The sequence below is a fragment of the Labrus bergylta genome, chromosome 6 (genome assembly GCF_963930695.1).
Source record: "Labrus bergylta chromosome 6, fLabBer1.1, whole genome shotgun sequence".
Lineage (NCBI taxonomy): Eukaryota > Metazoa > Chordata > Actinopteri > Labriformes > Labridae > Labrus > Labrus bergylta.
In genome coordinates, this window is record NC_089200.1 from 3,088,761 (window position 1) to 3,112,835 (window position 24,075).

The 24,075-nt window shown below is 43.4% G+C and overlaps 1 protein-coding gene across 1 annotated transcript; it reads right to left on the reverse strand.

Moving 5' to 3' along the window:
- Nucleotides 1–396: 396 nt before the first annotated feature.
- On the reverse strand, nucleotides 397–11,641 carry LOC110004955 (interferon-induced protein with tetratricopeptide repeats 1-like). The gene is made up of 2 exons (XM_065956284.1): nucleotides 11,574–11,641; nucleotides 397–2,121 (listed from the first exon to the last, which is right to left on the reverse strand). The coding sequence occupies exons 1-2, from the start codon at nucleotides 11,639–11,641 to the stop codon at nucleotides 837–839; spliced, it is 1,353 nt and encodes a 450-aa protein (XP_065812356.1). The 3' UTR covers nucleotides 397–836.
- Nucleotides 11,642–24,075: the final 12,434 nt, after the last annotated feature.

Below are 24,075 nucleotides of genomic sequence, written 5' to 3' on the forward strand. Positions count from 1 at the left end.
CATAAATTTGCCTCCCTATCTTTACTGCCTCGGCTCTTGCAGGTTTCTGAGAAACTCCTCAATTTCTCTGTCTTAAATAAAATGTATTATTATTATTTTACCCCAGACAAACAAAAAGTCACAAAAGCCTCAAAGTGAGAAAAGTAAACTTATGAAACACTAAAATAATGAAGCTAAAGGGGAAGAAAAAGACGAATAGGAAAGGGTTTGGAATTAATAAATTAGAAACATGTAAACATTCGTATGCAAGTCAGATACTCACCTCATCTTTCTACTGTTTCTTCCTCTCAGTCGTTTTCTGAAGATGACTTAGTCGAGCAGATGTTTCCTCTTGATGTTGCTCTCTGGTTACAGTCGCTCCAGGTTCAGCTCTCTAGTGTGGATGACGTGATGTGCAGTAGCAGCAGCTTTAAATGTCCGAGATAGAGGCGTGACACTTTCCTTATCAGCAGGATGTTATGTGACTTTCCTTTCCTGAATTAGTAAGTCGTTCCCAACTCTCTCCCTCTCTCTCCCCTGTTTCTAACTCTATCCACTGTCCTATCTCTAAATAAATGAATGAAAGCCCAAAAATAAAAATAGCTAATAAAATAATAAAAGTAAACCTTCCTTTAATTTATTTCAAATAGTTTTGAATGGCAAGAAATTCGTTTTTAGTTAGTTTTTATCCTTATTTTTTGGACGCCCTGGCAGAATTGCCCCCCTCCTGTTTTTCATTCTTCTTCAGGATTCTGTTGCTCTTTATTACCACGTGAAAGCAAAACGCCTTTGTAGAAATTAGTTGTTGTTTTTTTTGCTTGGACTAAATTGTTCCCCCTAAATTTGCCTCCCTATCTTTACTGCCTCGGCTCTTGCAGATTTCTGAGAAACTCCTCTATTTCTCTGTCTTTATTCTTCTCCAGGGTTCTGATGCTTTTCTTACGGAAGGAAGATTTTTCTGGTATTGCTGCTGCCTTCATGTGATACTGTGTCGACCTGTGGGAGTCATATAGATTAAAGTATAAATGATTTGCATATATGTTGTAAAGCATCTGTTTGTCTGAAGGTTCTGCAGGTTCATTTTTGAGCAGTTTCTGAAATATCTGCTCAGCTTTGGCCTTGCTGTGATGTGACTTTGCATAGATAGTTGCGAGGTCTATTTCCCTTTTGAGTGAAGAGTGAGGGTAAAGAGAGAGCAGCTCCTCGTGGAGAGCGATTGCTGTGTCCACCATGCTTTGTTCTTGATCAGGGTAATCTCTCCTTTTATAAACGATCCTCCATCTGTAGCAGAGTGCAACAAATTTCTTCAGATAACGCACATCTGGATGTTCTTTCAGAACTTTCTCTGCCAAATCAACGGCCTCATCAACAGATATGTGTTCTATGTGAAGGTTTAGTAAGGCCCACATGCCACTGTTACTGCAGTACAGAGTGCTCACATTTCCAGCCAACTCACGGACTTCATCTCGAATGTTTTCTCCTTCATCAGCACGTTGTTCAAGGTAGAGCGCAGCGAGGTACAAGTTCTCTGGATCCCGTTCCTTGGCTTGTCTCATTTTCTCCAAGAGGTCAGGGTCCAGCCTTGTGTCACTGAAGTTTTGGGCCTTCTTTAACCATATGACATAGCTGGTGTTCCAATCCACCATGTCCGGCTGCATCCTGGCAGCTTTCTCGTAGTAATCAACAACCAGAATCATGTCCTCTCCGAAGAACATCAGGGTCCAGGCCTTTTCAGCGTAGATCTCTGGATGGAGGTCGTCCTGGGATGGAGATGGGTATTTTTCCATCAGGGCATCAACCTTTGACAGGTAAGCCTGACTCTCCTCTAGATCTCCCAGGTGGTGGTGCAGCCAGGCCAGGTTCCCGTAGTTCACCACTAACCAAGGACCCTCATCTGCATCTCTCAGCTTGTTGAGGGTCTCTGCAGCCTTCTGAAACAAGTTCCTCGCCTCTTCATTTAACCCCAGTTTATACTGAATGAACCCCCACAGGTTGTAAATGTGGCCCAGCCATCTATTTCCCTTCTCTTTGCTGAAGTCCTCCATCTTGTGCGTGAGACGTAAAAGTTTCGGCCTGCTGCGGTCCAGGTCCCAGGTGAAGTGGCACTGCAGGGACTCCAGTGTGGTTTGACTCTGAGCAGCACTGATGGAGAATACAAAAACAAACATTTAAACACATCAGCAGCTAGTTTTGACTCTTGTGTTCTTATTTGTTATGTCTCGTCTCGCAGTGTCTCCTCTACTCTTCTAAACTGTCAATCACTTTTATTACCCTATTATATAGTCAGACAATCAAGTAAACTTCTCAGATAAATAAAAAACAGACTAAATTATTTGGTGGACATCACTGCATGGGCTCAGGAACACTTCCAGGAGACATAGTCTGTGAACACGTTAGCTGAAACTCTACCATGTGTAGGGTTGCCACCTTCCAAGCAGAAAAACAAGGGACACCCCGCAGCGGGGTGCAACTCAGTAGGGGCCTCACTGGCCCAACGGTGGGGTGGGGCACCAGTTGTGGTGAATCATGATTTAAAACGAGGTTTTAATGAAGTAATAAGAGTCATACTTTAAGTTTTAAGTGCTTTATGAACACATTTTTTTTCTGAAATAATTTACAAAAACGCAAAACTTCAATGTAAAGGCAGATACAGTAATGTATGCACAATGAAATGCACCTAACACGACTTCAGCAAATGATTACTATTAGCTATCTAATTTACAACTTAACTTAAACTTCAAATAAAGTTATTAACTTAACATTAATTCATTAACAGAGTATTATTGAAGTGCTTTTGACACTGCTGTAACATAGAGGGGAGCAGTAAGATAACAGATTTTGAATTAAATAAACAGTACGAATTTAATAGTATTTTCATTCATTTATTCTGTCCTCCTGTCTTTCGTTTTTGTTGTTTTCTTATGAAATCATGAATGATACTATTAATATGGTTTTGAACTATTTTCTTATTGTATTAATTAAGTGTCTACTGTCGATATATCGATGTTGTATTGATGATATCTCGCCCAGGACAAACTGTGAATGCAGATTTGGCTAAAATAAATGTCATCTTTTTGTTTTACGTACCGAAAAATATTCACACTATCCAAACTATACTGGAATAACCTATTTATAAACATGGGAGAAAATATATTAAGTAGGCCTACAATAGTTTCCTAAACATTATATTCATTTTCACTGACACTGTCAAGCCAGGCATTACTTTCTACTCACGTCTGTATTTCTGCATCCGTTTACGTTTCAATGGTGCACGGTGCGGGAATCAGAGACACCTGCAGACATGTTTCCTTCTGACTCCTATGACTTTCTCTCACCCAATCACTGACAAGCTCTCATTGCTCATGCCAAAAAAGAACCAAACAAACCAACGGACACTCCGAGGAGGCGGGAACTAGCCGGCTGAATGATGCTGAGTTCAAAGCATCTTGGAAATACGGGACAAACCGCGTCCCGTATTGATTCAAAACGGGACGCAATATCAAAGTGTAAAATACGGGACGATTCCGTATTTTACGGGACGGGTGGCAAACCTAACCATGTGTCATGATTTGGTTTTGTATTTGAGTTTCCCTGTTTTATCCCAGTGTTGCTTGTTTCCCTTGTGTGTTAATGTTCCCTAGTGTTGCTGGTTTTTCCCTTGTGTGTTTCCTAGTTTTGTCTTCAGTGTTTTCTGTTTTATTTTGTCATTTATTATCCTTGTGTATCTCTGTGTTCTAGTGTGTTTTGTTAGATTCTTGAGTTCTGTGTGTCTTTAGTGTTTCATGATTTAGTTTGTAGTTGTCCTCAGTGTTTCTTGTATTCCTGCCTCTGTGTGTTTCCCAGTGTGTTTGCCCTGATTGTCTTCACCTGTGTCGTTAGTCTCACCTGTGTCTGATTACCCCATGTCTATTTAGTCTCTGTGTTTCTTCCCTTCTGTGGCAGTTCATTGTATGTGTTTGTTGGTGCGTATGTTATGTCAGTGTCCCGGTGGCTCCCTGTTTTTGAGCCATGTGTTTTTGTTGAACTTGTTGAAGTAAGTTTTTGTTTGGCTTTTTGTTAAAATAAATAGTTTAGTAAATTCTGCACTTGGGTCCACACCTCCTCGTTTTTCAATTGTGACACCATGCAAAGAGCAAGCTGTATATAAACCAGATCCAGAAACATTGCTGGCTTTCCTTGGGCCTGAGGTTGTTTAAAATGGACTAAGTGAAAGTGGAACACTGTCCTGAGGTCTGACAATTCACAATTTGAAATCTTTTTAGAAAGAATGGACGCTGCATCCTCCGGAGCTAAATAGGAGAGGGACCATCTGGCTTGTTATCAGCGCTCAGATAAAAAAACAGCACCTGTGATGGTATGGGGGTGCATGGGTAAACTGCACATCTGTCAAGGCTCCATTAATGCTGAACCATACATAAAGGTTTTGGAGCAACATATGCTGCCAAATAGAAAACCTCTTTTCTGGGAAGGCCTTGTTTATTGCAGCAGCATAATGTCAAACCACATTCTGCACACTGACAACAGCATGGCTCACAAGTCAAAAGCTTCATTTCCACCTAGCGGTCCGGTCAGTGGTCTGCACCTCCAAGGTCGCCCATGGGGGCCAAAAATCCAAAACAGCATTGAAATAACTCTCGAAATCTACGGGATATTTAAACTTGGCGTGTTTTCTGTTTGTCCTTTATTACTGCTGTCAGACGGAAAGTGGCGGTTCTTTTAACCAGTCAACGGACTGCGGTTTGTCTCGGTCCAACCTTTAGGGTCTTATTGGTACACTTGGCACCTAATGTGGATCTAATGTGTTTGGATTAAATCTTTTATTGGATTTAAACCGTTGGGACTCAGTTTGATGAATTATTATGATCAGGAGAGTTCAGTAAACCTTTAAACGGTTAAAAGACGTTGTTTGTTTGTCGGTGGTCTGACAGGTGGGTAGATTGTGACTGCTGTGGTGGTCTGACCTGCACACACTGGGCCGTCTGAGTAACAGGGTCAAATATGCTGGTGCACCGTTTATGCTTTCATAATTATATCAGATCAGCATATTGATTTACTTTGTTTGACTGAAACCTGGCTGTGTCGAGATGAATATGTTAGTTTAAATGAATCCACTCCTCCCAGTCATTTTAATACTCATATACCTCGAGACACCGGACGAGGTGGTGGAGGAGCAGCTATTTTTAATTCTAGTCTTCTAGTTAACCCTCAAAGCTGAATTTTTCTTCTTTTGAAAGCCTTGTTCTTAGTCTTTCACATCCAGTCTCAAGAACCTTTCAGCCAGTTCTAGTTGTTGTAGTTTACCGCCCTCCTGGCCCATATTCTGAGTTTCTATCTGAATTTGCAGAATTTTTATCAAATTTACTCCTTAGCAGTGATGGAATAATTGTTGTAGGTGACTTCAATATCCATGTGGATGTTGAAAATGATAGCCTTAACACAGCTTTCATGTCATTATTAGACTCTATTGGTTTCACCCAGGGTGTAAACGAACCTACTCATCGTTTTAACCACACCCTAGATCTTGTTTGAGCTTATGGCATTGAAATCCAAAACCTTACAGTTTTCCTAGAAAATCCTCTTCTATCAGACCATTTCCTTATTACTTTCGACTTTGTCCTACCAGAATTAGCTCTGTTTAATAAAAATGTGCTCTCTAGAAGTTTATCTGATAGAGCTGTAGCTAGATTTAAGGAAGCTATTTCAGCTGCTTTTGATTCAGTACCGTGTTTCAACCCAGTTGGAAACTCTCTCATAGCTTTAGTCCCTCTCAGCTAGATCAGTTTGTTGATAGTGCAGTGGATTCGCTGAGAGTTACTCTTGATTCGATTGCTCCTCTAAAACAGAAGGTTATCAAATGGCAGAGACTAGCTCCATGGTTCAACTCAGAAACCCGTACTCTAAAACAATCGTCGCGAAATTTTGAAAGAATATAGCGCTCGACCAAAACGGTAGAATCTCGTTTATTCTGGCAGGATAGTCATAGAAAATATATGAAGGCTCTACGTCATGCTCGAGCTGCCTACTACTCCTCTCTAATCGAGGAAAACAAAAGCAATCCTAGATACCTTTTCAGCACTGTAGCCAGGCTGACAGAGAGTCATAGCTCCATTGAGCCTTTAGCCTTTAGCCCTCAGCAGTAATGATTTCATGAGCTTTTTTAACAACAAAATTCGAGACATCAGAGACAAAGTTGTTAACCTCCTGCCCTTACCTGGTGCAGATACGTCTGATACGGCAGAGACAGTTCCAGGACCAGATATTAGTCTAGACTGTTTTTTTCCAATCAACCTTTCAGAGCTAAATTCAATTATTTCTGCGTCAAAACCATCAACCTGTCTTTTAGACCCAATCCCAACCAAGCTGTTTAAGGAAGTCTTTCCCTTAGTTAGCAACTCCATATTAGATATGATCAATATGTCTTTACTGGCAGGCTATGTACCACAGTCATTTAAAGTAGCGGTAATCAAACCTCTACTCAAAAAACCTACTCTAGGTTCAGGAACTCAAGCTAACTATAGGCCTATATCCAATCTTCCTTTTATCTCAAAGATCCTGGAGAAAGTGGTAGCTAATCAGCTGTGTGACTTTCTCCATGACAACAGTTTATTTGAGGAGTTTCGGTCAGGATTTAGAGTCCACCATAGCTCTGAGACTGCACTAGTTGGAGTTATAAACGATCTACTTCTAGCTTCAGACAGGGGACTTCTCTCTGTGCTCGTCTTGTTAGATCTTAGTGCTGCTTTTGACACTATTGACTATCAGATCCTATTATACAGACTAGAACATTTACTTGGAATTACAGGGACTGCTTTAAGTTGGTTTGAATCCTACTTATCAGACCGATCTCAGTTTGTACATGTTAATGATAAGTCTTCTATGCACACCAAAGTTAGCCATGGCGTGCCACAAGGTTCAGTGCTTGGACTAATTCTCTTTACATTATATATGCTTCCTCTGGGAAATATTATGAGGAAACACTCCATACAGTTTCATTGTTATGCAGATGATACTCAGCTTTATGTATCAATGAAGCCCGGTGGCACCAGTCAGTTATGTAAGCTAGAAACGTGCCTTAAGGACGTTAGGACCTGGATGACCAGAAATGTTTTGCTACTTAACTCAGACAAGACTGAAGTTATTGTGCTAGGCCCTAAAAACCTCAGAGAGACTTTTTCTAGTGATGTGACTGTCCTTAATGACATCAGCCTGGCATCTAGCACCACTGTTAGGAATCTAGGAGTTCTATTTGATCAAGATATGTCCTTTAGCTCTCACATCAGGCAAATTTCAAGAACAGCCTATTTTCACCTTCGTAATATATCCAAGATCAGGAATATCCTGTCGCAAAATGATGCAGAAAAACTAGTTCATGCATTTGTTACCTCCAGATTGGATTATTATAATTCTCTTTTGTCAGGGTGCTATGGTGGATCTCTAAAGACTCTTCAACTAGTCCAGAACGCTGCAGCTCGTGTACTGACTAGAACTAGGAAAAGGGACCACATTACTCCTGTGTTGACTTCTCTGCACTGGCTCCCCATACAGTCTAGAATAGAGTTCAAGATCCTTCTTCTCACTTACAAAGCTCTAAATGGCCAGGCACCATCTTATCTTAAGGAGCTACTAGTGCCGTACTGCCCCTCAAGAACATTACGGTCCCAGAATGCAGGCCTGCTAAGAGTTGTATAGGTTTTGTTTGTTTGGAAAAAGCAACAGTTCAAAGATTTTTGGGTTTGACAAAAAGTCTCTAAGTGTACTATAGGAGGTAAAGCCTTCAGTTATCAGGCTCCTCTCCTCTGGAATCGTCTTCCAGCCGGGGTCCGGGTGGCAGACACAGTCTGTATTTTTAAGAATAGACTTAAAAGTTTCCTTTTTGATAAATGTTATAGTTAGGGCTGGTGCTGGTGTAGACCAGCTCCTAGTTATGCTGCTATAGGCTTAGACTACCGGGGGAACTGGCACCTTGAGCTCTCATCTCTCTCTCTCTCTCTCTCTCTCTCTCTTTCTCTCTCTGTCTGTGCATATACAGTACATCATATTACTGCATGTATCTATCTGTAAATCTCAGTCACTAACCACCTACTTTCCTGGGAGCTCTTGATCTCTCTTAGGCTCCTCGAGATCGTTGGTTGACGGCCTGCCAGAACAACCCCCCCCCCCCTCACCGGATTGTTGATGGACCCGCTTGCTCCCTATCCCTCTTCCTGCATCTTATCCCATCTCTCCTCCTATCCCCTTCCAAGCCCGGTGCAGTCTAGGCCTGTGAAGGCTGTTTCGTCATGAGCCGGGGATCCGGCCGAAGATTTCTGCCTTTTAATAAGGCAGCTTTTTCTTACCACTGTAACTTTTGCTGCTTTGCTAAAGTGCTCATGATGGATAGGCCGGGTCTTTGTAATGTAGCAATAAGTAACGTCTTTTTACCTGCTGTTTGTAACATAACAATGAGTAAGGTCTTTTTACCTGCTTTTTGTAAAGTGTCTCGAGATAACACTTGTTATGAGTTGACACTATACAAATAAAAATAGATTATTTGATGGGTTGATTGATTCTTTGGTTAGTATTATGTATCCGTTTTGCCCCCTCCCCTCTGCCCTTTTGTACAATTCCCAGTGGGAGAGGTGGGTGTCCATTGTTTTGCCTAAGTGAGAGAAACAATTAAATAAGTCATCACAGAATAAATTGTTTTTCCAAGTCTAGAAGACAAACAGTTTAATGACGTGGTTAATCTCTTATGTTGCAAAAACAACTACAAAACATTTGACGATCAGTCGACAATGTAAATCCGTTGGGGGAACAGGCCTACTGCAGAGTGGTAAACATGACCCTGTCACAACTTTTTTTAAATGTGTTACTGGCATTAAATATAAAATGGGCACATCATACTTTTCCAAAAAACATTGAAATGTCTCAGTTTCAACAGTTGTCTATGTGTTATTTTCAATTAATCCATTTTTATCTTATCATTTTACACAGCGTCCGACTTCTATTGAACCAGTGGGGTTGTTTGTTTTTAACATGTACTTCCTGTGCAGAGGTTTACGCAGAGGCCTCTGGTAAACAGGATATGGGCTTGGTGCGATCTGAACAGCGATATTTCAGCAACTTTCGCAGTTTTATTTTAACACATAAGCACAATACATTTTCCATTACACATTCCACCTCTTCAATAAAAACCCCCAGAAAAATCAGTCGTAATGATAATTACTTAAAAGGAAACACAAATTAAAATCATCCCTCACCCTGCACACTCAAAAAGACCACAGCATAACCTCAATCTGGCCTTTGAATACTCGCTCAACAATAAAAGCCTCATTCTCCATGACTTCATAACCGACACCAATAATGGACACCCTTTTTCTCACCGAAACCTGGCATAAAGCCATAGACCGTCACCACCATCCTCAAGAAACCTGGACTCAAAACCGACTGTGTTCTGTTTATCTGTCGCTGCACCTTCATGTTGTTTTATTTATGATTTGTGTGTAATGTTGTAATGTCTGTTAGTCTGTCCTTACTGTTCTGATCCTTCTGTCTTTTTAACAAATGTACAGTGTCTTGAAATTGAAACTTATAAATAAAATGTATTATTATTTTACCCCAGACAAACAAAAAGTCACAAAAGCCTCAAAGTGAGAAAAGTAAACTTATGAAACACTAAAATAATGAAGCTAAAGGGGAAGAAAAAGACGAATATGAAAGGGTTTGGAATTAATAAATTAAAAACATGTAAACATTCGTATGCAAGTCAGATACTCACCTCATCTTTCTACTGTTTCTTCCTCTCAGTCGTTTTCTGAAGATGACTTAGTCGAGCAGATGTTTCCTCTCGATGTTGCTCTCTGGATACAGTTGCTCCAGGTTCAGCTCTCTAGTCTGGATGATGTGATGATGCAGTAGCAGCAGCTTTAAATGTCCGAGATAGAGGCGTGACACTTTCCTTATCAGCAGGATGTTATGTGACTTTTCTTTCCTGAATTAGTAAGTCGTTCCCAACTCTCTCCCTCTCTCTCCCGTTTCTAACTCTATCCACTGTCCTATCTCTAAATAAATGAATGAAAGCCCCAAAATAAAAATAACTAATAAAATAATAAAAATAAACCTTCCTTTAATTTTTTTCAAATAGTTTTGAATGACAAGAAATTAGTTTTTAGTTAGTTTTTATCCTTATTTTTTGGACGCCCTGGCAGAATTGCCCCCCCTCCTGTTTTTCATTCTTCTTCAGGATTCTGTTGCTCTTTATTACCACATGAAAGCAAAACGCCTTCGTAGAAATTAGTTGTTGTTTTTTTTGCTTGGACTAAATTGTTCCCCCTAAATTTGCCTCCCTATCTTTATTGCCTCAGCTCTTGCAGGTTTCTGAGAAACTCCTCAATTTCTCTGTCTTTATTCTTCTCCAGGGTTCCGATGCTTTTCTTACGAAGGAAGATTTTTCAGGTATTGCTGCTGCCTTCATGTGATGCTGTGTCGACCTGTGGTAGGCTTTTTTCGATCACAGAATAAGTAATTTGCATATATGTTGTAAAGCATCTGTTTGTCTTCAGGTTCTGCAGGTTCATTTTTGAGCAGTTTCTGAAATATCTGCTCAGCTTTGGCCTTGCTGTGATGTGACTTTGCATAGATAGTTGCGAGGTCTATTTCCCTTTTGAGTGAAGAGTGAGGGTAAAGAGAGAGCAGCTCCTCGTGGAGAGCGATTGCTCTGTCCACCATGCTTTGTTCTGGGGAACTACTGCTTTTATAAATGATCCTCCATCTGTAGCAGAGTGCAACAAATTTCTTCAGATAACGCACATCTGGATGTTCTTTCAGAACTTTCTCTGCCAAATCAACGGCCTCATCAACGGCCTCATCAACGGCCTCATCAACTGATATGTATTTTATGTAAAGGTTTAGTAAGGCCCACATGCCACTGCCACTGCAGCACAGAGTGCTCACATTTCCAGCCAACTCACGGACTTCATCTCAAATGTTTTCTCCTTCATCAGCACGTTGTTCAAGGTAGAGCGCAGCGAGGTACAAGTTCTCTGGATCCCGTTCCTTGGCTTGTCTCATTTTCTCCAAGAGGTCAGGGTCCAGCCTTGTGTCACTGAAGTTTTGGACCTTCTTTAACCATATAACATAGCTGGTGTTCCAATCCACCATGTCCGGCTGCATCCTGGCAGCTTTCTCGTAGTAATCAACAACCAGCTTCTTATCCTCTCCGAAGAACATCAGGGTCCAGGCCTTTTCAGCGCAGATCTCTGGATGGAGGTCGTCCTGGGATGGAGATGGGTATTTTTCCATCAGGGCATCAACCTTTGACAGGTAAGCCTGACTCTCCTCTAGATCTTCCAGGTGGTGGTGCAGCCAGGCTAGGTTCCCGTAGTTCACCACTAACCAAGCACCCTCATCTGGTTGACCGTTAGAAAACGGTGTGCGTACACTCACGTCACGTCCGGTTGAGTGTACGCTGGCGCGTTTAGCTGCTGCTGCTCTCCGGTTCCTCTGACTTGCTGATCTACAGACCTTTTTGCATTTGTTGTATTCTTCCCTGGACATACTTCCAAATGATCAGATTACCCGGTGAGTTAATTTGGATTGGTAGCCTATTAGCTTACCTGTTGCGTGCAGGGCTCCCACTCCTCACCTGGGCTGCTTCTGCTGCCGGAGCCCTTATCCAGTCCATTATCGGCAACAACAATGTGGATTAATAAAATGTTTGTATGGTCCGTGCTCGTCTGGACTGCCCTGTCGTTGGTCCTCAACCCAACGGCAGCGGTACTCCATTACACAGCCGCTGAGCTCCTGCAACTACGCTTCCACCTGTCCGATCCTCCACCGGCTTTGCATCTCTACCTGGACATCGCTCGTCATGCCCGTCGGAAATATATCCACCGTGGTTCCCGACGGGGCTTTCAAATTGACGACTCCACACCAATACAATCCATCTGGTCCTCATCTCGCCAACCCCGAAGAAACTCCAGCCGGAAAGTTGACCACACTGTCCTAGCCAGCCTAGCCAGGTCGGCTAACGTCAGGGTCAAACACGACCACAACGATGTCAACTTCGGATTATTTAACACCCGCTCTCTTACCAGCAAAGGTCCTCTCCTCCAGGAGCTCCTGGTTGACTGTAAGTTTGATTTTTTGTGTTTAACCGAAACATGGCAACAACCTAATGACTTTTCACAGCTGAATGAAAGTACCCCTCCAGGGTTTGTTTACATCTGTCAACCCCGTGCCTCTGGCAGAGGGGGAGGTCTCGCGATAGTTTACCGCGAGAATTGGAAAGTGTCGCCTGTTTCTGTCCCTGTTCAGTTGTCTTTTGAATCTATTGCCTTACAACTGAATGGGCCTACACCTACCATAGTGGCCACTGTCTATCGTCCACCAAAGTCCAATACTGATTTCTTGAATGAATTTGCTTCATTTTTAACTCATCTGTGCTCACTCTCCCCTAACATAATATTGCTGGGAGATTTTAATATACATATGGATAAAACTAACAATGCCTTGACGAAGGACTTTACATCCTGCCTTGACAGCTTTGGATTGCAGCAACATATTGATTTTCCTACACACTCCAAAGGACATATCTTGGACTTAATCTGCTGCTCTGGTGTCACTCCTCTTGACTGCGCTGCAGATGTCCTTCCCATTTCTGATCACATGTTAATATCTTTCAATGTCAAACTTACACTATCCAAAAAATATCTGCCACGGGTCATTTCATATCGCAACATCAAGGACATTAACTTAACTGCTCTCTCCAGTGGCATTGACAACCTCCCCAGCATAAACTGTTTATCCACCCCCGATGAACTGGTTTCTCATTACAATGATGGTCTTCATAGCCTCTTAAATACCCTGGCTCCTTTAAAAACCCGGACTGTTTCATTCACCCACTCTGCTCCATGGTTTACACCTGAACTTCGCCTACTTAAAACAAAAGGTCGTCGCCTGGAACGTCTCTACAAGAAAACTGGACTTCTTATTCACAGAGAAATGTACAGTAACCACATTCTCCACTACAAGGACAGTCTCTCTACAGCTAAATCAACTCACTACGCAGGTATCATTAGCTCAGGTGAAGGGAATACAAGGACACTATTCTCCATCGTCAACAACATTCTACGACCACCGGACTCTCTCGCCTCTCATCTGTTTTCCACCGCCTATTGTAACTCTTTAATGTCATTTTTCACTGCTAAAGTAGACAAGATTCACCAGCAACTGACTCCTAACATCTCATCTCTCCCAGTCTTCTTACCTCCTCTCTCTCACTCACTTTCAAGTTTCAAACTTCCTTCTGTTGCTGAAATATCTGACCTCATTCAGAAATCAAAACCATCTACCTGTCCATTAGACCCTCTCCCTACTGTCCTAGTAAAAGCCTGCCTACCCCCTCTGTCTTCCCTAATAATGGTCATCATACATTCCTCCCTCACCTCTGGTCTTGTTCCCATTTCTTTCAAGTCAGCTTCAATAACCCCTATACTTAAGAAACCTGCTGCAGACCCAAATGACTTCAACAACTTCCGTCCTATCTCTAATCTACCCTTCCTATCCAAAATTCTTGAAAAAACAGTTGCATCTCAGGTTCACACTCATTTGTCTGACAATAACCTCTATGAACAGTTCCAGTCTGGTTTCCGCCCCCTCCATAGCACAGAGACAGCATTGGTAAAAATCACCAACGACCTCCTCATGGCAGCTGATTCCGGACTTCTAACCATCCTCATCCTCCTTGATCTAAGTGCAGCCTTCGACACCATCTCCCATCACACACTCCTTGACAGACTTGCCTCCATCGGAATCACTGACACACCCTTGCACTGGTTTTCATCCTATCTCTCTGGTCGTACTCAGTTCACTCAACTCGGAACCTTCAAATCCCAACCATTTCCAGTCACCACCGGTGTTCCTCAGGGTTCTGCCCTGGGCCCCCTTCTGTTCATCATCTATCTCCTTCCTCTTGGCCATATCTTCCGTAAGTATAACATCCAGTTCCATTGCTATGCGGATGACACCCAGCTCTATCTGTCCACCAAACCCACTTCCTCCCTCCCGCCCACTTCCCTGACGGATTGCCTGCAAGAAATCAAATCCTGGTTCACCTGCAACTTCCTCAAATTAAACAGTGACAAAACCGAGCTTCTCCTCATCGGCACCAAATCAACAATCTCCAAACTTGACAGTTTTTCACTGGCTATTGACCACTCCTCAGTTTCCCCTTCCCCTCAGGTTAAGAGTCTGGGTGTCATCCTTGACAGCACACTATCATTCCAAGCTCACATCAATAACGTCACCCGGTCTGCTTATTTCCATCTACGTAACATTAATCGCCTCCGCCCATCCCTCACTCCCAGCAGTACTGCCATCCTCGTCAACACCCTGGTTACATCCCGCATTGACTACTGCAACTCCCTTCTCTTTGGTCTCCCTCTCAAGTCCATCCACAAACTTCAACTGGTCCAGAATTCTGCCGCTCGCATCATCACCAGAACGCCCTCTGTTAATCACATCACCCCTGTCCTACAGCAGCTTCATTGGCTCCCGGTTAAACATCGCATCACCTTCAAAATTCTGCTCCTCACCTTCAAGGCCATCCACAACCTTGCTCCGCTTTACATCTCTGAACTCCTGCACATCAACATACCTACCCGCACTCTCAGGTCTTCTTCTTCCATTCAACTCACTGCACCACCCGCCCGCCTGTCCACCATGGGGTCCAGGGCCTTCAGCCGCTCTGCCCCCCACCTCTGGAACTCCCTCCCACCACAAATCCGTAATATCGACACTCTCTCCATTTTCAAATCTCATCTCAAAACACATCTTTTTAAACTGGCATATTCAGTCTGATCATTCTCCACCCGTTCTCATAACTCCTTTACATCCTGTACATTTGTGTTTTTAATGTTAATTCTATCGTTGTGTTGTTACTTTGTTGTTTTTTTATCTCTGCTCTGTAAGGTGACCTTGAGAGCTTTGAAAGGCGCCTTTAAATAAAATGTATTATTATTATTATTATTATCTGCATCTCTCAGCTTGTTGAGGGTCTCTGCAGCCTTCTGAAACAAACTGTTAGCCTCTTCATTTAACCCCAGTTTATACTGAATGAACCCCCACAGGTTGTAAATGTGGCCCAGCCATCTATTTCCCTCCTCTGTGCTGAAGTCCTCCATCTTGTGCGTGAGACGTAAAAGTTTCGGCCTGCTGCGGTCCAGGTCCCAGGTGAAGTGGCACTGCAGGGACTCCAGTGTGGTTTGACTCTGAGCAGCACTGATGGAGAATACAAAAACAAACATTTAAACACATCAGCAGCTAGTTTTGACTCTTGTGTTCTTATTTGTTATGTCTCGTCTCGCAGTGTCTCCTCTACTCTTCTAAACTGTCAATCACTTTTATTACCCTATTATATAGTCAGACAATCAAGTAAACTTCTCAGATAAATAAAAAACAGACTAAATTATTTGGTGGACATCACTGCATGGGCTCAGGAACACCTCCAGGAGACATAGTCTGTGAACACAGCTCATCTCTGGATTCACAACGTTAGCTGAAACTCTACCATACAGAGAGCAAGCTGTATATAAACCAGATCCAGAAACATTGCTGGATTTCCTTGGGCCTGAGGTCGTTTAAAATGGACTAAGTCGAAGTGGAACACTGTCCTGAGGTCTGACAATTCACAATTTGAAATCTTTTTAGAAAAAATGGACGCTGCATCCTCCGGGGCTAAAGAGGAAAGGGACCATCTGGCTTGTTATCAGCGCTCCGATAAAAAAACAGCACCTGTGATGGTATAGGGGTGCATGGGTAAACTGCACATCTGTCAAGGCTCCATGAATGCTGAACCATACATAAAGGTTTTGGAGCAACATATGCTGCCAAATAGAAAACCTCTTTTCTGGGAAGGCCTTGTTTATTGCAGCAGCATAATGTCAAACCACATTCTGCACACTGACAACAGAATGGCTCACAAGTCAAAAACCTCATTTCCACCTAGCGGTCCGGTCAGTGGTCTGCACCGCCAAGGTCGCCCATGGGGGCCAAAAATCCAAAACAGCATTGAAATTACTCTCGAAATCTACGGGATATTTAAACATGGCACGTTTTCTGTTTGTCCTTTATTACTGCTGTCAGACGGAAAGTGGCGGTTCTTTTAACCAATCAACGGACTGCGATTTGTCTCGCTCCAACCTTTAGGGTTGGATTGGTACACTTGGCTCCTAATGTGGATCTAATGTGTTTGGATTAAATCTTTTATTGGATTTAAACCGTTGGGACTCAGTTTGATGAATTATTATGATCAGGAGAGTTCAGTAAACCTTTAAACGGTTAAAAGACGTTGTTTGTTTGTCGGTGGTCTGACAGGTGGGTAGATTGTGACTGCTGTGGTGGTCTGACCTGCACACACTGGGCCGTCTGAGTAACAGGGTCAAATATGCTGGTGGATGACCGTTTATGTTTTTATAATTACCCAAAAGTAACTGGCAATTGTCTGTTTTGTCTTATTTTGTAGTCTGCAGCCCCTTCTTCCTGTGTTTTCTTCTTCTTTGGTTAGTATTATGTATCCGTTTTTCCGCCTCCCCTCTGCCCCTTTGTACGATTCCCTGTGGGAGAGTTGGGTGTCCATTGTTTTGCCTAAGTTAGAGAAACAATTAGATAAATCATCATAGAATAAATTGTTATTCCAATGATCAGAGGGAATTAGAAAAATCTATAGCTAACCTTGATGTTTTACTGTCGACTTCCCAAACACCTGACTTGTACAAAGAAAGGCTAGGACTCCATACAGAGCTTGACCTTCTTCTCACTACAGAAGCTGAATGTCTCCTCCTCCGCTCTCGTGGGTCTATGTACGAACATGCTGACAAGGCGGGTCGCCTTCTGGCCCACCAACTAAAGGCCAGATTGGCTTCCAACCAGATCACCCAGACACGAGACGAGTCAGGCTGTCTAACCTCTGACCCAGATAAGATAAACGACTTATTTAGGTCATTTTATTCTAAACTGTATACCTCCAAGTCCCCTAACGATGAAAGTCTATTATGTAATTTCTTTGATAAATTAATGTTACCGAAAGTTTTGCCTAATGACAGTCAGACACACTTCCTGAAATCAAAGAGGCCATTTGCTCAATGCGCATTGGCAATTCAACGGGCCCAGACGGGTATCCTGTAGAGTTTTTCAAACGGTTTTCTGACCTGCTTGCTCCACTCCTACTTGAAATGTTTAACCAATCATGCCACCTTGCCACCCACACTCATGCAAGCTTCTATATCTCTCATTCACAAGAAAGACAAGGACACAGCAAGCTGTGCATCCTATCGCCCAATTTCACTCCTTTCTGTTGACGTTAAAATTCTAGCTAAGGTCCTAGCCCGTCGCCTGGAGTCTATTATGCCCACAGTAATCTCAGAAGATCAGATAGGATTCATAAAGGGGAGGCACTCTTTTTCTAATGTCAGAAGGCTTCTCGGTATCATTCACACCCCGTCCTCTTCTACGGAACCTGAAGCTGTAATATCTCTCGAAGCAGAGAAGGCCTTTAACAGGGTGGAGTGGGCTTATCTCTTTTTCACTTTGCAACAGTTCGGTTTTAGTGCCAGCTTTATCTCCTGGATTAAGCTACTCTGCTCCTCCCCCTACGCATCTGTGTGTACAAACACACAGTGTTCAGAACCATTTCCTCTTTTTCGCAGCACTAGGCAAGGCTGTCCGCTCTCCTCACTGTTGTTCGCATTGAGCCGTTATCAGTTGCTTTAAAGTTGGTCTGAGGGTTCAAAGGGATCAAAAGGGGGGGGGGGGGGGGGAGATATAATTATAAGGAATATATCCTTTATTAAATCTATAAACAACATTATTTCTTCTTTTATTTGCGAGAACAGGTAAAACTTTACTCCAGAGGAGCAGGTCAGTGGGAGGGCTTGGGCTACCCAATTTTATCAGCTACTATTTGGCAGCCAATGTTCACAAAATTATACTTTGGTTTATCTCACCCCAGTGCAGCTGGTGCTGATTAGAGGCTGACTCCTGCTCTCCTTCCCTCCCTAAAGCAACGCCCATACGTAATAATCACCTTTTTATACCAGCTAGGATTGACCCACGATTTACATCTTTGGAGAGGAATGGCCTGCGCTGTCTGGGTGACTTATACATTAATGATGTTTTTGCCAGTTTCGAACAATTACGTTCTGCATTCAATTTAAATAGCTCCGACCTTTTTCGATACTTTCAGCTTCGTGATTTTGCTAGGACCCACTCACCGGCATTCCCTCAAGTTCCAAACCCTAGTGGCATTGATCTGGCACTCAAGGCAAGAGTCTTGCCCAAAGGTCAGGTTTCCTACCTTATGACCTCCTGTTCACAACTAACGAGTCTGCGGTAAATAAGATCAAGGCTGATTGGGAAATCGAATTACAAACCAACCTTTCTGAGGATTTCTGGAAAAAGGCTCTTGGGGCTGTTAATTCATCTAACACTAACACCTCCAGTCTGGTTAAGAAGGCTCATCAATGCCTCTTTTTCCTGAGGACACTGAAGAGACACCACCTGTCTTCAGCTGTGCTGGTGAACTTCTACCGCTGTGTGATCGAGAGCATCCTGACCAGCAGTGTCTCAGTCTGGTACGGAAACTGCTCTGTCACAGACCGTAAGGCACCATAGCGGGTGGTAAAAACCGCCCAGCGTATCACAAGGTGTCCACTTCCTGCCATTGAGGACGTCCAAAGAAAACGCTGTCTGCGGCGAGCTCACTGCATCGTTAAAGACTCTTCTCACCCTGCCCACAAACTGTTTACCCTCCTGCCCTCCGGTAGGCGCTTCAAAAGCCTCCGGACCAGAACCAGCAGACTGATCATTTAGTCTATGGCGAGTTGCGACTAGCAGTAGTGGTCTGTCTTTATTTGTCTGTTTTCTAATGTCGTCAGTGTATAATCGACCAGAAACAACCTGATTCATAGCTCACTGCTCGTCGCACACTTCTGGGTATGGAGTTTTTATTCTTAATCATCACGTGGACTTTGTTGACTGTGGCTCAGTGTTTGTTTGATCCCTGCCACTCGCATACGGGCCGGATTCAGTATTCTCGGGATTTTTACTGTTTCTAAAGTATCGACAGCAGCCACTGTTGCACCTAATTACCGAAGACTGTTTAACAGTGGATATCTCCGGTCATCGTGATGATTTTAACAAAAAGAACAACAAAGGGAAAGTACGGAAACGAGGGAGACGGGGTGGTGTCCGAGAGAGGCTCAAGCGTCTGAAACAAGATCGACGAGATCCAGGCCAACGTCATTCATCTGGAGAAATTCAGAGACTCGTGCATCATGGCTTTCACCGAGACCTGGCTTACTTCTTCGGACTTGGACACGGATCTAACGCTCTGCGGTTTTGGGACATCGGTGAGGCTTGACAGAAACGTTAACGTCACAGGTTATTTCAATCACTGTAACTTGAAATCATTGAGCAACTTTCACCAGTATATTTCTTGCCCCACCAGACTGAACAAAACTATTGACCTGTGTTATGGTTTAGTCAAAGGTGCATATAAGTCGGTTTCCCTGCCCTCTCTTGGCTCTTCTGATCACAACACCATCCTTCTTACCCCCATCTACAAACCTCTCCTTAAAAGAGTAAAGTAGTCACAAGGACAGTGGAGCTGTGGACTGAAAGTGCTATTCATCATTAAAACGTAGATAAAAATCATTCAGTGCATATGCAAGCTCTGTCTGTGATTTAAAACCGTCCATGTTAATCCACCCATTTTTCTTGTTGTCCTGGCCAGTCATGGTTTTCATGCCATCCCACACTGCCTTTAGGTCATTACTATAAAATCTATCCTCCACCCTATTCTTATATTGGAGCTTAGCCCTCTTGATTTCATGTCTGGCCTCTTTCTTCGCTTCTGCTATCTCAACAACCCCACCATGCAGAAACGTGTCATGTTTCCTGTGCAGTGCATCCTTCACTGCCCCTTCTAACGCTAGTATAAGTGTTCATTCTGTCAGATCCATGTTTAAAAAATGTAACATTAGGAAAAGCCCTGCAATCTGCAAAAAGGGCCTCCAGAGACTCTACTTTCTGCGCAGAATGAACACTTTTAATGTGGACAAGACACTGATGGTTTTATTCTACCGATCTTTTATAGAGTCAATTTTAACCTTTTGTTTTATCTCATGGTATGGTAACCTTTCTGTTCAGAACAAAAATCGTCTTTCCAGTATTGTCAATACAGCCAGTAAAATAATCGGCGCTCAGCAGCTTTCATTGTCAGAAATCTGGAATAGACAAGTTGTTAGAAAAGCAAAGTCTAAACATTCGTATGCAAGTCAGATACTCACCTCATCTTTCTGCTGTTTCTTCCTCTCAGTCGTTTTCTGAAGATGACTTAGTCGAGCAGATGTCTTGATGTTGCTCTGTGGTTACAGTCGCTCCAGCTTCAGCTCTCTAGTGTGGATGGCGTGATGATGTGCAGCAGCAGCTTTAAATGTCTGTGATAGAGGCGTGGCACTTTCCTTACCAGCAGGATGTTATGTGAGTTTAATTTCTTAAGAATTGAAACTGAAAGCCTCAAGTTGCAGGGCTCTCAAGTGTGTGTGTGTGTGTGTGTGTGTGTGTGTGTGTGTGTGTGTGTGTGGTGTGGGCATGAGTTTAGACATTATGTGGGACTGTCTGCCTTTACAATTGTGACTGATCATCGCCCATTGCTGGGGCTCAGGCACATGGCCATTGATAATAACCCCACAGGACGGAGGGGTCGCTGGGTGCTGGAGTTGGACCCTTTCAACTGGACCATTATGCACAAGAACGGCCCTAGCCATAAAAATGCGGACGCTCTTTCCCGCAGGCCCGTTTCCCCTGGCTCTGTTGGGGCGACAACAGACCACGTTGTGGGCTCAGTGGACTGCTCTCCGGTCTCACCAGGAACATGATCTGACCTACAGACTGCTTATTCTCTCTGCTGCACTAACTCCGAACTGCAGGTTCATGTCAAGACATCCCATGGGGGGGATCTCTGGTTGACCGCCCTCTGCAACGGGTGGCAGCAGATATTCTGGAACTGTCTGTGACATCTCGGGGGAATAGGTACGTGCTGGTTGTGGAGGATTATTTTACTAAATTTGTTAATGTGTACGCCCTTCCAAACCAGACTGCTCATACGGTTGCTCACTGTCTTTTTGAGGATTATGTTTTGGTGCATGGAGTCCCTGAGGTCCTGCACACCAACCACGGCCGCCAGTTTGAGGCGGACGTGATTCAGGGTCTCTGTCAGATGTTGGGGATCAAGAAAACATGCACCATGGCATACAATCCGAAGTCGGACGGAATGGTGGAACGCCATAATCGTACTCTGATTGACCAGCTTGCTAAGATGTTGCTCTCTTGTGGGGGCAAATGGGACAGTTATGTAAAAAAGGTCGCTTTTGCATACGTGGTATGCATGGTTGGGAGGCGCGTGTCCCTGCTGATGTGCTTGTGCCTGGTGTTGTTTCAGACTCTCGGGGGGCTGGATCTCTGCCATGGTATGTGTCATCCATGGTGGATGGACTGAAGGCTGCTTTCTCAGTCGCCAGGCTCAATGCTGCAGAGGCTCATGAGAGAAAAAAACTGTATTATGACGCTGATGTTTGCCACCGTGCCAATGAGGCGGGAGAGATGGTGTGGTTGAATAATCCCACTGAGAGCTTCACGAAGCTGGCACCACATTGGAAGGGCCCATACCGGGTAATGGAGGCGTTGATGTCTGGAGGTGAGGCTGCACTGACTTACCGCATCAGCAACCCTCTGGACTCTCTGGAGAGGACTCAGGTGGTTCACCATGACAGGCTGAAACGTTATACTTTACCAGTGCCTACAGGGACTGTTCCCCTCCTACCCTTAAAGTATCTCCTCTTTTGGGGGTTTCGCCACTCCCGTTGTCGCCACAAATGGTTGAGCAACAATTGGCTGGGGGTGTGGACATCAGTCTGTATGGGGAGTTTTCAGGGCCTGAACGCAGGGGGCGTGTCCTGCGACCACCTTCACGTCTTCAGGATTTTGTGAGGTTCCGAGTTTGATGCTTGGTGTTTGTTTCCCTCTTTCTGGGATCTTTTTTTTTTAATGTATTTTTGCTGTTCAAGTACATTTGGGTGACAACTGTGATACAGAGGTTTTTTTTTCATGCTCAGGTTAAATTCTGCTAGGGGACTATTTTGAGAGGTTTCCTGTTGTCTCATGGGTGCCTGTGCCAATGTTTTATGTGAAACGGGGACATTTCAAGTTTAGGGGGGGACGTATGTCACAGATTGTGACAGATTGTTATGTTTTTTATATGTACTGTATATGAGGTGAGGTGTCCTGAGAGAGTTACCGTAGCTGCCATAAAGCAGTTGTTATTGTTGTTATCCTGTTACACTGGTACACAGGTGTGTGTGTAATAAAGTGGAAGCCGTGGATAAAGAAGCTCCCCGCCTATGTGCCGTTTATTGTTTTCTTATTAAGTGTATCCGGTCCAACGAACCCAGAAAGCTCGGTTACAGAGGTAAGAGAAAAGCTTTGTGAATACGGCTCCTGATCTAGGACTAAAAAACAGGTGTCAGAATAGCTGCTGAAATTAGCAAGAATTCAACTGGCTGTCTAGTTCACACACTCTGGTCAAACTGTTAACTAATATTACTGATTACCAGCTGACTGGACACAATATTCCCCAACATACAGAAATCAAATGATGAGATGACTTACTGTATTAATACCATATGGTCCTCTTCTCCATAGACTGTAAATATAACGGTCCTCTCCCACGTCGATCAGTCTGTACTTCAGCGAGCGTCTGAATCAAAGTGCGAGCGTCTTCTTTGTAACCAGAATGTAGCGTTGTTGTAGCGGGAATATCTAAATCTTACCCGGATACAGCAATGCTATTTATTGATTGGTTGTTGGGGTAGCTATATATATATATATATATTCTTTTTTTGATTAACTGGTGCGTGGCAAGCTCCTTCTGATCTCTATGGGAAACCCACTTGATTCATATCTGTTCCACTATTTAAAAAAATGGGTTAGGGTTAGGCGTTAAGGCGTATCCTGGTAATTTATGCGTGAGAAACACAAGGTATGGCGTGTGAGCGTGTGAACAGGTTGAAATGTGTGTCTCTCACTCCCAATGCGTGAGATTCAGAGCATTGAAGGTTGTCAGTTTTGATGCGCTTTGGCGCCATCAGGAGGTCTCTGAGTGCAACTGCAGTGTCATAAAAACGGTCACGCCTCCCCCTCTGACACCACGTGCATTTGTTGACAAACAAAGGGTGAGGAAGCCGGCAGAGACGCTGTGAGAAGATGAGGAACCGCGCAGACTCAAAAGGTACAGTAATATTACCAGATTTTGATGGAGCCTGAGTGTCTGCAGCCCGTTGTCTAGTTTGTTTATTCAACTGTTACCATGACAACTATAGGTCGTGGATAAATGGCTACATAGATCGGTTTGTAAGGTTACAAACAATTTGGAGACAAAAGTAAAGCTGCTAAACGTGAGACAATGATGACGTCACTGGTAATGATGCAGCTCGGAGTGACTATGGGGTTTCCTATTGCGCGAGACGCTAGCTTAACATTCAGTACATTAGCCGTTAACATTCACGACTAATGAATAACTTTATGAATATTATTCAAAACTCCGCAGAACTGATACGGGATGAATCGAATATGATCAGTAACTGAAAACCACAGTTTGATTTCATCTAAACAACTAAAAAAATACTTTAAAATGTGTTTATCGACGGAGTGTGAATCATCATTAACTTACCTCCGACCAAGCTGTCAACGGCTCTGACCACATTCCTGACGTCATCACTCACACTGTGGTAATTCTAGAGTCTCTTGGGGATTATTCCTCTTCATTTTACTTTGTTGACTTTCAGAAACAAATTTTGGTTTTCAAAGCAATAATGTATGTGACACTTAGCAGGGCAACAACAGTGAGTGCTGTCAGATGGGGCCCCCTTAGGGAGGTTTCCTACTGTCATTTTGGGGCACTGCTTTGGTTTACATTTGTGAGCCCTGAGGGGCCCCTACTGGTCTGGGGCCCCAAGCAGTTGGGGCACACACACACAGACTCCAAAATAAACAGGCAGGAGA

What these genes read in the sequence shown, in the direction of transcription:
- LOC110004955 (XM_065956284.1), bottom strand. Translation starts at nt 11,641, where the DNA reads ATGGACTGGATAAGGGCTCCGGCAGCAGAAGCAGCCCAGGTGAGGAGT. An exon ending in GGGAGCCCTGCACGCAACAG is followed by an intron (nt 2,122 to 11,573) that starts GTAAGCTAATAG and finishes ATTCTCCATCAG; the next exon opens with TGCTGCTCAGAGTCAAACCA.